The sequence below is a fragment of the Watersipora subatra genome, chromosome 2, assembly GCF_963576615.1.
Source record: "Watersipora subatra chromosome 2, tzWatSuba1.1, whole genome shotgun sequence".
Classification (NCBI taxonomy): Eukaryota; Metazoa; Bryozoa; class Gymnolaemata; order Cheilostomatida; family Watersiporidae; genus Watersipora; species Watersipora subatra.
Window position 1 is genome coordinate 75,623,751 of NC_088709.1, and position 15,709 is coordinate 75,639,459.

The window sequence follows — 15,709 nt, forward strand, 5'->3', positions numbered from 1 at the left end:
GTCTAAGTAAAATAGAATCCCACGACCTCGCACCAGACAAGGAAGGAGGTCATCAAAACTTGAAAAAAAAACTTCAATATTTCTTGTACTAAATTGGTTACGAGGCAAACTCTTCCGTCTCTGGAAATTCTAGACAAAAAACTGTAAAAGTAAGACTGACGGTTTGCAGTAACAGTCAGAGAAACTGATGAATCAGATGCTCTAGTGTTATAGTCATGGAGGTTTGACTGACCAGCAAAAATGATATCAAAGATCACAGAAAGGGATGAATGAACATGATTAGCTAAAATTTTTAAAAGGAGATTAATACGGACCACCTTCCTTCTATCCTTTAAAGATACTAGACCCAAAAAATCCCTGGCCTCGGTAAAAACCTCCCTACTCTTAATCTCAAAATAGACCATACAGCTTTTCTGTATACCATTTCTAGTTCGTTAATGTGCTTTATCAAATGAGGTTCCCAAACGTCATACTCTAACAAAAGCCTACAAATGGTGATATAGGTCATGTATTTCACTTACTTTAGGGATAAATGTAATACTGTCTTCAATAATCCGTATCTCTGACAAGCCCTATATGTAATTTTCTCTATTTACGTGTCTGGAAATAGACTGTTTGAAATATCAACTCTCAAGTAACAGATTCTCAACAAAGATAATAGGCTCATTCTGCAGAGTATAAATTTAATGACTCATTGACAGACCAATGAGTTATTAAATTGATAACATGGCTGTTTTTGGTATTCAAGATTATTATCCATGTGTGAGCACATACTTCAAAACTAATGAGATCTTGCTGGAAGTTGACCACATTTGATAGATAGCTGACTTTAGCATGAAGTAGAACATCATCAGCAAATAAACTAACTGCAAAATACTTCAAAACATCACAGATATCATTAGTGTAGACGAGAAACAGTGAATGGCCCAAAACAGAGCCTTGAGAAATGCCCAGACAGAAGACTGAAGTAATACCATTAATCACCACTCTTTGATACCTATTTGTCATGAAAGTTCCAACTCATTTGGTTATAAGCGTATCATTTTCAGTTTTCAAGAATTTCTCGATCAGGAGCTAAAGTTATAAAATTCCAACCCAGCAGCGTGCACAGGATGCACTTCACCACCCAATTTCATGTCATTGATTGTTGTTATTAGCAGAGTGGTACATGACAAATTATTCCTAAAACTACCTATGCCGTCTTTCATTAATAATTTCTCAAGGGTTTTGCTAATTACTCAAAATAATATGTTCCAGAAGTTTACTAACTATAATTGTAAGAGAAACAGGCCTATAATTGCCAATAATGTTTTGATCGCCTGTCATGAAAATCAGCACTACGTTTGCAATCTTCCAATTGGGTGGGAATGTGGTAAAACCATCTAGTCCAGCTGATTTGCCTGGTTTAAGGGAAGTTATCATCTTGCAGACCCCCTCAGCTGAAACTTTGGACTAAAAAGTTTAGAGTCATACTTTGGAAAGCTAAAACTGACCTTAGGAAAAACGCTGAGCAAATGCATTAAAATTCTCGGCTTTAAATTCCTTCACAAAGATATTGTTACCAGTGACTGGTAGCTTGTCATCACCCCACATTCATTTGACAAAAAAATAGAAAGGCTTAAATTATCCTTTACATAAAGGCCTGTATATGTATTTGTTGTGAGCTATCTCTAATTATCTAAAGTTTTTTGTTCTCTTTCCTGATAGTTTCATGTTGAGAAAGATGGTCTTTCTATCTTAACTTTTTGTTTATTGTAGCACTTCCTTTGCTTGTTGACTGCTTTTTTGGCTGTTCTGTTGAACCAACAAGCTTCACTAGCTTTTTTCAAATGCTGTGTGAACCATGGCAATCAACCATTTCCCTAAAATCCTTTTCAAAGATGCTCCAGACAAAATCACTGTTCCCACGGAGATTATTGGCATTTACCACAGCTTCAAGACTTACTCCATCCAAGATGAATTGCTGCCTCACTATCAAACCTACTATAAAGTTGAATGACCTTCTTTCCAGGCAAATCAGGTTTAACTTCCACCTTAACAAAACTACCAGCTCCAACAAAAAATGCTTGCTAAGACTTGGCTCAATAAGTCTAGACAACCATTTTGCTCCATCTAAATCAAAAAAATCCCACCTACTATTACTCAAAACTAAAATATTTCTCTGTACATAAGTAGGACGTTCGCTCCATAGTTCAAAGTTATGTAGTAAGAGGAGATGCCAAATAGAGTGATGTAATGTTTTCACTTTACACTCTTTTTCAATAGAGCCATGGCTAAAATCAATGCTAGGCAAATAAAAATTGGCAACTATTATCACCGCTGCCGTAGTAAAACTCTCTAAAAAAACCGAACATATCATTGAGAAGATCATTTGAGTTTGATATACGACTAAGATGATATAGCCTACAAGCACAAACCCATTTTTTGCGATTAGTATCATTCTTTGGGAAGTGGACCACCATCACTACTACCGTTAAGCGCTAAACGAAACAGTTATAATATTGTTTAACAAACTATGATTTATCACCAACAAGACGCTTCTGACCTCCATCGTGAGAGTTTTTATTAGATTTATTGCCTTATTAGGTGTGGATATAATGTAACTACTAGGGGTTGTACTATCACGATGAGTTTCAAAGAGAAAAATATTATCAGCTTGGTATGATCAATGATATGAACTTCCCCTTTGTGGGGGGTTTATATCGTTGGTATGAAAACTATTGAATTGTATGGGTTTAACTTTTAAGAGATTTAACATCAGCTATGACAAATCTCAAGCACGCTGTCGTTTACTCCAGTAATGGTAGATTGTCTACCATCACTTCTTTATTTTTCCCTATCTTGTACTTTGTGTGGATTTTGTTCTTTTGTCTCCTTCAGCTGCTTTCTTAATCAAAAACCCTAATTTCTTTCTTTTCGAATCAAATCAAGTAGGGCAATCATGCCCATATTTTCAAGGCACTCACAATATCCCGCATGTTGCCTGAGTATCAGTGCACAGCTTCTAAGGTCTTTTGCTTTTAGTTTTGCTTCCAAACTGATCAGAGTATGATAAGAATGTAAATAACGTTAAACAATTGAGCCTGAGAAACGAATATGTATCACATAACGAGTAGGGTTGCCAGATGTCCTGTATTTGACAGGATTGTCCTGTTTTTTGGTTTGTATCCTGTATTTGACCCTAACTGTCCTGTATTTGAGTTTCAGGTGAGCATTATTCTTTATCTGTTACTATTTTCTATAAATACATGTACATGTATTACATATATAACAACCATTGCAGCTGTATTGGCTATTGAATCAACTAGAATATTATATAATAACCTTCAATGATTAATAGATATATAATATAGGTATCTATGCATATAACAATAGCCAAACAAACAACTGTAATTAGTGAGAATTTCCCTTCTATCTATTGTGGAGTTGGCAATGGAAAGAAGGGAAATTTCTCTCCCCACCCCACTGATTCAGGAAAGTGCCAGCGAATTATGAAATTTTCAGCCACAGCCCACAATAAATTTGGTAGCATGATCAGTCAGCATGTCTAAGGCAAGTTTTTTGACAGCTGAATATCTTCACTATCTTCCGCCAAAAAAATCCAAGCGCTTGACAGTATATAGCAAAAAATGGGAAGAGAAATTCATGTGGATAAAACCTGTGAGCAGAGATGATTACAAAGCGCGCTGCAGTCTTTGCAACAAAGACTTCTCCATCACATCAGGAGGAGCAGCGGACCTTAAACAGCATGAAGAAACCAAGTACCATAAGAGAAGTGTAAGCTCAACTAAAGATAATCATCTGTTGTCTACATTTTTTGTATCTACAGAAAGCTCTCAGCAAAGTCAAATAACTACTGCTGAACTTACCAAAGTATTTCACACAGTAAAACAGCTTGAATTATAATTTATTGGACTGTGATATGAAACTGGATAGTATTATATATTCTGGGAGTGTTGTTGCAAAGCAGATGTCGTGTGGGCGAACAAAAGCTGAGGCTATTGTCAAGAATGTATTGGCAACATACAGTGTATGTACAGCTGTGCAAAAACCACGAGATGGGTTGCTACCATTTAGTATTGCGAGATGCTAGTAACAAAAGGAACCAAAAAATGTTTCCAGTGATGCTGAGATTCTATACACCGCATAGATGACATTCAATTTGTTTTATTGGATTTCTATGAAGACCTTAAAGACTCTATAAGCATAGCTACTAAAGCTAATCGGAAATCGCTAGCTAATTCCAACATTGATATGTCAAAGGCTACAGAATATAGTGCTGTCAATGCATCTGTGAACTATGGAGTGCACCATTCTGTTTACCAACATCTGACGGTAGAACAACCAAACTTACTAAAAGCTAACTGTTGTGCTCATTTCGTGCACAATTGCTTAAAGAATGCTGCTTCCAAATTGGGTGTGGAGTTAATAGCAATACGGGTCTTCAATCGTTTTACTTCTTCAGCAGGCTGAAGACAGCAGCTCGAGAAGTTGAATTTAATGAATTTATTGATATAGAGTGGTGTGAGCTACTAAGACATGTGCCCACAAGATGGCTGTCATTAAAACCTGCGGTTGAGAGATTACTGAAAGTTTTACCAGCAGTGAAAAGTTATTTTATCTCACTCGGGGATGATGGCCCAACTGCTGTTAAACAGTTACTGAAACTCACAATGGACATGACTGACAATCTTCAAGCAAAGGAATGCATTGTGGAACTCTATCTGAGCTTCATGTCAACTATTACCATTGTATTTGAGAAGGCTGTTCTGCAACTCGAGAAGGACAATGGTACAATAATGGAGCTTTATGGCATTATGAATGGACTGAGAGGCTCCTTGAAAAACAGAGTGGCAAAGTAATTCTTTGGTAGCACAGTGAGAACAATATTGAGTAGATTTAGCACCAATGAACACCGGATAATCACCACAGATCTTATTGGACTCCTAGGCAATGGTGTGTATGTATAATGCTGCATACTATGATAAATGATTACTTCCAAAAATAACAGCCATTTTATTTGACACATTTTGGATCAGTTGCAGTTAGAAAAGGCGTAATGGGTCACATACATGCATACAGCATACAATACAAATAATGCAGATTACAAAATTGTTCGTGTTTTTTAGCTATTGCCTACCTAGAGAAATGGTTTGACTTCACAGAGGACTCTTATTCGTACAAAGCAACTCAGTTCGCACTGATAGAAGGCATCCCTGGCTACCAATACATGCTTTGACTTAAAAATGATTTCAATCTAAGCCACCCGGATGAGGATGTATTGTATGAGGAGCATAGCGGTATCAGAAGAATTTTCTGGGATAACGTCGTCCTTAAGCTCCCCAGCTGAGAAGTGGAGTGACATCTTGAATAGCCCACCACTATTTCCGGAAACAACTAAGCTTGTATCATGTATACTCTCCATACCAACCAGCAATGAGCGTGCGTATTTTCACTCATGACAGCCAAATGGACAAAAGAAAGAAATAGAGCATCAACTTTACTTATAAAATCAGAGCTGCAAGTGGCATGCAATATAAAAAGAGACTGCAAAGCATTTAATGCTGCTGTACTAAAAGATGATGCATTGCTAAAGAAGTGTAGACAATCAACAAAACATTGTGAGTAAGACTGAAAAGAAGAAGAGACAATGCATACTAAGTAGGGTTTAATATACACTACTGCACAGCATTATATGCATGTATATCATTATTATATTAGTATATATATATATCATGTCATCATATCATGCATTTACCATTTACTTATATAAAAGACACTATACGCTATACACTTTCAAATACAGAACCCACTACCCGCCACCATATGTCCTGTATTTTTTGTTCATCCATCTGGCAACCATAATAACGAGGGGTACAGCTTATTTATAAAATCTAAATGTTCGTCCAAAATGTGTGCGTGTCTCAACGGTATGCTTGCATTTCGTACAAAAGTGGGTGCGCTAAAACTAATTTTTAGCTTCGTTGGATCGCAAGTAGGTTTATTCGATATTGAAACCTAGTAGTACAGTACCATAAAACGGAATCCCGTCACACGATTTCATCGATTTAGTGTCGAGGCTATATTTAGCCAGCATCGAGTAGTACCACATACGCACCGCGAATAGCCGAAAGTGAAAAATCCCAATAGCCATTGAGTGCTAATGCCCATTTTCTCTTCTGAGCATTATTCAGACCATCCGTCAATATTGCATACATTTTAGCAATGCAGGTTACAAATGAACCCCCCAGGGCTGATACTCTGAAAGAAACACCCACCTGGATACTGTACCCCCAATCGCCTGGTTGCAATTTGGATATCGCACCCCCAATCACATGGTTGGTCAATTTGAAATACACCCCCTAAATGCTAGAAGTTCCATAGAGGGCGCCCAGGTTCCACGCCCTGCTAAACATCCAATATGATTCATGCATAAATAAATACGGTAAAGCAGAAAAAACCTAAAAAACAAAACTCCCAATTTAATTTAAATACCTTTTTATTTAGGATTTTTCGTTTGTTTAGTATTGCAAAAACGATCGTTTTTTCTTATGCAAATGGCTTGTTTTTGGTTGTGAACAGAGACCAATACATTGTAGGTAGTTTACTATTCGTAAAAAAATTAAACAAAAAAGGCAATTCGCTAACCATAAATCAATTTATAAAAACCGATCGTGTCACTACATAATACATGTAATTACTCTGCCCACTAGCGTCGGTATTGCAAAACGACAAAATGTCGCTAAGCCTGCGAAAGGGTTAATAAAACTGATTCCAGACATCAACCATCAGATCATTTTCATTCACAAAGGAAAACAATGAAAGAAATACGTCATTCGTTCTGAGTATATTGCTAAAGGGTTGCTCAGATGGTGCAGTGTCGAGTGTCTCTTTTCCCTTCCTTTCCCGTCAGCAAGCATGCAGATTTTAATGCAATCTGCATTAAAATGAAGGCTGCAATTTCTCGGTATTAGTTTAGCTGAATAAAACCTTAAGAGCATGGCCCTTTCACTGACTTGGCTGTGGAAAATCCCCTAAAGTAGCAAATTCACCGACAGTGCCCCATGGTCTGAAAACCACCATAAAACGTGATATCGGGCCGAACCTAATCGGTCTTTTAGGAGGGAGTATCAGCCCTGGGAATGAACCGAACAACCAAAATATTGGTTGGTTCTACGTTTAGCAGCTAGGTACCCAATTTTCATGTTTGACTAGACCTCTACCCTCCAATGATATGCACAACACAACCAAATGTTTAGCTTTGTGCAGCATATACTAGTTGTCAAGGGTGTTTTAGATTTGCTAGCCCAGCATACAATTAAAAAACCAAATCTGCAGACCTTCACCAGGACAAAATAAACAAGATGCATAACAATTACATCACTTATATTTACTAAAATATAAACTCAAATACAAGTATTGCATTTAACAAACAGGTCATTTAATGCACAAACAGGTCATTTAATGCACAAACAATTCATTTTAAACAACAGCAAGTTTTGAAGATGTTATACATTATAACAAATCAATTGTGTGCACATGAGATATGGAGGAGAATGAGAAAGAGGAATGGATGTGATAGTTATATATACATAGATGAGTCAGTAAAAGTATATACACAGTCAGTCCGATGATTATTTACGCAGAGCAGTTGGTGGAGATGTGCCCTTCACCCTGACACTTTCGGCAGATGACAGGCTTGGGACATTCTCGAGCAAAATGGCCATCCTTTCCGCAATTCCTACAACCACTACTAGCTCCACCGCCACCACGTGGACTACCTCCCCGCCCTCCTCGACCACCACCACCTCTTCCTCCTCGACCGCCACCACCTCTTCCTCCTCCAAAACCTGTGAGAAAAGAGATGTAATATTAATTATCTCTCTAAATAAGGCCAAGTAAATAAAAATACTCAGAAGCCACAATGAAAACAAAATATTGCACCTCCTGTATGACCAGTGTCCAAAAAACAAATTTGGCAAAAAATCTTGAGCGGATAACTACAGCATTGCAACAAAACGATAATAAAACGATATCCTGTCTCTAAGCTCTGCACACTAACTGATAAAAACACAAGAGTAGCAAACATGTGTATTTAAGGAACTTGGGGTGCTCAGTACACAATATTGTAGGAAGTGCAATAAAAGCCGCATGTTCAAGGGTTTATTTGATGTATAAAAGCCAGACTTCATGAATGTTAAGCAAGATCAAACAACAAACCTCCTCTGCCACCACCACCTCTGCCGCCGAAACCACCACCTCTGCCGCCGAAGCCACCACCTCTACCACCACGAGGACCATTGTTGTCCCTCTTTGGTTTGGCCATCTCAACATTGTATGCATTCCCCTCGATAGAGACTGGTCCATTCTTCACGCATTCAGCAGCTTCATTGTCCGAGCCAAATGTCAAGAACGCTATCCTGAAAAACCAGCGTGTCAGCTCTTGGACACATTATCTATATTGATAACTGCGGTAGATATATTTTGTCAACCTTTAAATCCGTTGCCAACACCAAGTTACCTGCTTTGGTTGCATGCATAGCTACCAATCTGGGTTCTAAACAAAACCCTGACACCAATTCCACTAATTTGATTTTGACTGGCACACATTTCGAGGTTAATTTTTCAAATCCATATGATAAACTCGGCAACAAAGAAATTTTACTCTTCATGCCGTACGCTGAGTTACTATTAGAATCGGCACAAACTCAGTCATGAGTACGCTTTATATTTCATCATCAGTAAATGGAGATGACAAATCAAATGACTTTCTATTGCCCGTTATCTACCAATGGCACTAAAACCAAACGTTCGAACTGGACACAAACAGTAGCTGATCAATAAACAAAAGACCTGCGCAATAAACTCACTTCTTATTCTGTAGACAAAAGACATCATTTGCTCCAGTTGCCTCCTTGATATCTTCAGCTGACAGATCACAGTCAAACATAGCAACTCGCTTACCCTGGTCCCTCCCGGCAGCTAAAATTTATTATAAACACAGTTCAGAGGCAGTCAGGATCGACGATATACTAAACCCAAAGATTCTACAGACAGACAAGTAAAGGGTAAACTGAGAACATTTTAAAATTACCTCTATTCAACACAAGGTCGAAACAAGACATGCATATGCCATTACTGTTAACTATCGAGTGGTAATTATAAAATTAGACCTATAAAGGCGTGGTCACACGAGCACCGAACTGACGTAGGATCGGTTCGGAGGCTGGTTCGGTTCGTGGCACATGTCACACGGCATCCGAAGTCGCTTCGCTTCCTAGATACCATACGTATAGAGACAGGACACGTTTCATTAGTAGTTATTATGTATTTGAGTTAAATATTTCTATTGTAAACAAAAAACTTTGAGGAACAATTATAAATTATAATTACACAGCAGATTTATCAGAAGATCGTTCAGCTGCTCAAAATAAATCACTTGATACAAAGATTTTGCTAACCCTTCCCATCAACATAATTATAATTTTTATCAACATATGAATTTTTTTCTATGCTGAGTACATAACAAACAAAAACAGTCTTTATCATAGTACTGTGGTTTTACATAAATAAATCAGTCAACGATACTTCATCAGGATGAATATGACACATTACTTATATTCTACACGAAAGAAAATCACAACCATCCCCTTACATTTATGCAAAACTTAAGAGCAACATCTTACATTTATGCAACCCAATCACAAGTCCGGGTGAACCTTGTCGTAAATTGCTTATGTTGTTTATTTAACGAAATAAAAGTATCGTCCTATTTCTTTTTTAACTTTACTCACACGCACGTAATGAGAAATGTGACGCGTGCTCACTAGAATTCTAGAATGTTAACCAGCCAATAAGAGCAAGGGTTCGACACGAAATTTCGAGCAGTACCGAAATAGTTCGTTTCGGCTAGAAATGTCTTCGGCCGAACTTTTTACAGCTGAGAGCGACGTCGTTTTGCGTCATTTAGTTCGGCGCTCGTGTGACCACGCCTTTAGCTTGCACATCTATCTAGTCCAATTCTACGAGGAACTGGCAACGCGCCAGGCTAATGGCAGGCAACTACATTACCTGCAACTGCTTTATAAGTTGTTTTTAATACCTGTGCAACACAGCTCATTTACCTAGTGAGGCCAGCTGATAATCGCTACGCAATGTCGTAATGCATTAAACTTATGTAATGAATATCTTTATCCACCAACTAAGCATGGTCATCAATAATGATCACCATGCTTAGTTGACCTCCGACATAGTCTAACTGAGTTCACATAGGTTCCAAGATAGATTAACACACACTTATATAAACAAAACAGCAGCTGTTTTCCAAAAATGTCCACGTATTTTCAAACCTTTAAAATGCTAACAAACTTTTACACAATAACATGCAGATGCCAATCTGTAATGTCACCAGTTTATGTTAATGCAATAAATATTTGTACTGACAGTTGTGGTCTTTAGAAAACCCTGTTGTTAAAACATTCAATATACAATCTACCCAAAATTTTACAACAATATGTATATGGAAGAAAAACCAACCATGTGAAAATCCGAATTCGTCTTCACAAATGAGGGCAATCCATTATTCATTCAACTATCTAACGAAATTTTACTATCTAATATCGAAAATACTTACGTGCGAGTGGTTGGACAAGGCGTAAACGAAACATCTAGACACCCGCTACACAGTGAAAAAGTCACACGGAGTATGAAACTAGTAGCGAAATGACCAAATATTTGTCTACTGATGCAGAGCTGAAAGTTAGAGATTTACTTTACTAGCCTCAACTCTAACAAGTCAGAAGTGCATAAAACAAAACTTACGCGTGGCCCCTGGAGCCGGTTTCTGATTGGCAGGATTGATTTTCAGTGCGCTGCCATCAAAATCTGTTCCATTCAGAGCTAAAATTGCAGCGGAGTCAGACGTATCTTCCAGGGTTACGAAGGCAAAGCTAAAAGAGATCAAACATTACTAGAATGGTAAGGCCAAACTAACAAATACTTTCTCAATGAACCAGCTCATTCATACTAGATATTAAGGTGTTTAAACATTGAGAGATACTCACTGCTTGTCAGGCCTTGCATGCACCCTGGATAGTTCGATGTTGTGAGATTCAAAGAACTCTCTAACCTGCTGTTCTCTGTCATCACTCGCCTCAGGCAGATTGCCCACAAAGAATTCCTCCTGAATAAAATTAAAAACCATTAATGATTGAATGCACATCTGTATGTAATGTAGATTCATAATGTAGTACTCAGACTAATAATGCATACTCATCTGTATGAACGTGACTGTACGAGCATGTACATTATGTATGAGCATATATGTATGAACATGTTTGTATGCGATGTCTGCACATTAAAAACCATTAATGATTGAATGCACATCTGTGTGAGTATGCCTGTATGAGTATGCACAGCCATCACGGACAGCGATTGTCAAACTCCGAGAACCAACCGCTTTCTTACAAAACAGTACATCTTAAAACATTCATTTGAACACCATCTCCATTTGACTACCTTTGTAAAAAATATAGCGCCACCATTTAATGGAACGCGACCTCTATATTCTAATGAGCCCACAATAGAAAGTGATCAGTAGAAGTGTCTGAAATAGCGATAACAAGGACTTGTTGCAATAAATAACAGTTTCGTTGTTGCAACGGTTTTTAGCGACGTGTACTTAAAAAGATCCATCGTCCCAATAATTACAACTACATACACTGATTTAAAGTTACTATTCTACACCTGTTTTCAGATTCGCCAATAACGTGGTTGTTAACCTAAGACCAAAGATTTCAAGGTTTACCTTAAAACCAGAATGTTTAAATGAATAATGAGATAACTCTTCAATGAATAATGAGATAACTCTTCAGAAACGCCTTATAATGTAATAGCAGCCATTATTATTGGGTACTGAAGTCGGTTTTTAAAAGCTTTCAACTTTCTAAAGCTTTAATTTTTTACTTTAAAACTTTAATAGCGACTCCATTAAATCAATAGCTATATCCGACTAAAATCAATTAAATCAATAGCTATATCCGACTAAAATCAATTAAATCAATAGCTATATCCGACTAAAATCAATTAAATCAATAGCTATATCCGACTAAAATCAATTAAATCAATAGCTATATCCGACTAAAATCAATAGCTATATCCGACTAAAATCAATTAAATCAATAGCTATATCCGACTAAAATTTTTGCACCTTCAACACAGCAGAGTAAGACATGGCGAATCTATTAATATCAAATAACTGTAATGTTAATTTTGTTGCAAATAATCCTTTAAACAAGACGTGACTATAGGGTTCCCGGAAGGGTTACAAAAATGGAGCGCCATGACCTTCAAATAGAGGTTTCTACAGTGTTTGTCTTTACTTGAAGGTTAACTTGCAACAAAATTCACATTACAGTTATTTGGTATCAAAAGATTCACCATGTCTTACTCTGTTGCGTTGTAGGTGCCAAATATGTGGAAATGTGATTACAAGCTCAAATTGTACAGTTAAATGCAGCCATCACAAAAAAGCCGTATATCGGAATCTCTTTATTTGGCTGACGTACTCCAACAGTTTAGTTATTGTTTTGACACGTGATGTTACCCCGTAAAAATCAAGGTCAATAAAAGGCTCGATATAAAATTATTGGCTCTATATATTTGTAGAGAGGACATTTTTAGAGACAGTTTCAAGCCCACCGTTACATAAGGCATAACTCAAAACAATTACTCAGTGAAATATAAAACAATGACAGTGAGATGAAAATAACAATACTAATAATAGCACTAAATCACTTGACCAATTTGAAAGTGAAGTATTACAATTTGGGTGTTAGACAAAAAATATTGACAACTCTAAAAATACTATCTCTCTATGACCCAGAAACGTTTTCCTTTCTAAAGTCCTCTGATAGCAAAAACAAGAAGGTACTAATACATTATCAGGATTTTGCAAGTAGTGACTTATCCGCATCCATGTGAATGTTATGCAACAGTATGTTTATAAGCTGAAAAAACAGGGTACATCAAAAAACATTGTAGTAATTACTTACAGAAGTCGTTGCAGCTGCCGCTGCCAAAGGTTTGGCACCTCCACCTTTCTTTATCATTGGCTCATCATCACTTTCTTCTTCTTCCTCCTCCTCCTCTTCTTCACTTTCTTCTTCGCTGTCTTCTTTTTGGGGTGCAGATGCAGCTGGCTTTTTCTGCTGAGGGGTAATGTAATGCTAATTGAAATAACAGTCATCTCATACACAAAATATCGGTGACGGGAATAATCCATCACTCCTGATCTCAAAACCTTGTCATTTGTGGGGAAACGGGGTTTAGATGTCTCAATAACGCTTATGCCAATAAAGATGCTTCTAAGATATCTGTCTTTGTACCTTTTTAACAGGAGCAGGGGCCTCTTCCTCACTTTCTTCATCTTCCTCCTCTTCATCATCATCTTCGTCCTCTTCATCATCATCTTCGTCCTCTTCCTCATCTTCACTTTCTTCAGCAGGAGGTGCTGCCTTAGGCTTCACTCCATTTTTTTTTAGTTTAGCGGCCTTTACAGGGACTGCGGGTTCTTCCTCTGAGCTTTCCTCATCTTCCATTTCTTCCTCCGACAGCTCATCATCCTCACTTTCTATTCAATCCAACATCAAACACTGGTACAATAACTTTGTTGGCGACATTGACTCATAGAATTCACAAGACACCAGCCTTCACCACATTAACTATTGAGGGATATCGGCAGGTTTAGCCGTTTATATTAGATGACAAAGCTTTCAGCCAAGTTCATGGTCATTTGTTGGACACAGAAAAACATCAATATAGACATCGCCAACCTAATACGCTAGCACAAGAGTTGAGTTCTAAAAGTCCCTTTTCATCGGAATTTATATTTTAACAGATGAAAAGAGACAGAAAAAACAACTGTCAAATGAGGGTACTACGATTTTGCTAATGAAAATGCCAACTTTTTTTTTATGTATAAAAGGTTTTTTTAGCGCCTTTGTTTTTACCACTTCTGAATAATCTTGATCATTTAGCTTGTTTGCATTATGCAAAGGTTTTCAAATAGTAGTAAGTAGCAATGGAGGAATCTAACACATTGTGAATTATTTGAAAGCAACATTTAAGAACTACAAGACTCATCTCTTCTAGCTGCATATACTAGACTTTCTGAAACAGAAACATACCAACCACTATTTATAACTAGCAGAAAATTAGAAAACTTTGCCATAAACAATAAAAAATAATAGCCAAACAGCGGTAAACAAATATTCAATTTGTTTGCAATCCAAGCAAATTATTTATGAACTAATTTAACACTCTGAACGAAACCAACGAAATAATGGTGGTTAAACGGATGGATGTCAACAATTTTTAATAACATAAAATTATAAAATAACGCAAGTTGACACGATAAAATTATTCGCATGTTTTTTACCTTCCTCTTCTGATGATTCCGGCTCTGGTTCAGGCACCGGAATTTTTTTGCTCTTTTTTGCTGCTGGAGCCGTCTTGGCCTGCGCCTTGCTAGGCTTGGCCTTGCGTTTAACTGGCTGAGGAACCACCTGTTGACAAATAGCACTACCATTTAAAGAGCAAAATGACTTGAGATTACGACGATTAGCAAGCAGGATACCACTAAACAAAAATATGAATAGCGTTCATGCTTACTGGCATTTCTTCTTCCTCGGATGACTCTTCCGGCTCTGGTACTTTCACAACAGGCTTAGCCTTGGTCTTCTTTGCTTTCATCTGAGCAACTTGTTCGCCATTGGACTTGGCAGGCTATAGGAAGAGAGGATACATGCGCACCATTACACTGGCAATAACTCCAGTCCCCTGACTGCAAGTTACCGAGCTACATGTAGCAAAGCTCTCAGCATTTGCTTACTTGGCAAATATCTTCCCCTGAAGATAAAACGCAAACTTCAGCGCATACCAAACAGCAACCCGCAGTTGCTTTAAAACCATAGGCACTTTAGGCAGTTACGCAATTATGAACCCCATGTTCATTGTATGAACCTCTTGTTCATCGTATGAACCCCCTGCTCACACCAGCGCAAAGGATAGAATCGTGCCACGCACATGTTGCAATAAGCGCAATCTAGTGGAGGCAACATGGCATGCACATATTCGTTTGGAGACAGGCTGAGGATCACTCCTTGTCCCAGTCACAAACAGAATGGCAATAACCAGGTTACCTACAAAACGAATGACTGGCATAAGCTGACAAAATAAAGCTGTCCGACAACTGGTGCCAAGTATACCGGTACAAATTTAATGCCAAGATGTCGTAACATGGCGTCAAGACACGTTGACAAGACATTACATATATAGTTTGAAATTTGCCATGCCATCCGAATAAAATGAGGCATCTGCAAGAAAAATAGCGAAGTACTTATTATTGACCAATGAAAGTTTCACTTTATATTAAAAGATTAACACGTGGAGTGATATGAGTATGTAAGACAAGGTTGCTTAAAACTAAATAAGCACATTTACGTTCAAAAATAAGTGAGCAGTTAATATTAGCATTCCCAATTATTTAATAACACAATTATATCGTGATATAAAGCTTATACATACCTTGGTCTGTGGTTTCTTTGCCATTTTGTATGAAACTTGAGGAGCTGAGAAATGAGAACGGCACGTTCCTTCCCTTGGGTATTGCAAAAAGAACGTTATTAACAGGTTAGTCAATGACGACACG

The 15,709-nt window shown here is 37.6% G+C and overlaps 1 protein-coding gene across 2 annotated transcripts; it reads right to left on the reverse strand.

Annotated features, from left to right (window-relative positions):
* Positions 1 to 7,372: 7,372 nt before the first annotated feature.
* LOC137388920 (nucleolin-like) lies at positions 7,373 to 15,682 on the reverse strand. Of its 2 annotated transcripts, none has more exons than XM_068075418.1 (10): positions 15,586 to 15,682; positions 14,671 to 14,784; positions 14,438 to 14,564; positions 13,386 to 13,630; positions 13,053 to 13,205; positions 11,064 to 11,182; positions 10,822 to 10,949; positions 8,871 to 8,982; positions 8,221 to 8,420; positions 7,373 to 7,850 (listed from the first exon to the last, which is right to left on the reverse strand). In XM_068075418.1, the coding sequence occupies exons 1-10, from the start codon at positions 15,607 to 15,609 to the stop codon at positions 7,639 to 7,641; spliced, it is 1,434 nt and encodes a 477-aa protein (XP_067931519.1). In that variant the 5' UTR covers positions 15,610 to 15,682; the 3' UTR covers positions 7,373 to 7,638. The 2 variants fall into 2 exon arrangements, with proteins under 2 accessions (XP_067931519.1, XP_067931518.1); XM_068075417.1 differs by having other exon boundaries at positions 13,053 to 13,208.
* Positions 15,683 to 15,709: the final 27 nt, after the last annotated feature.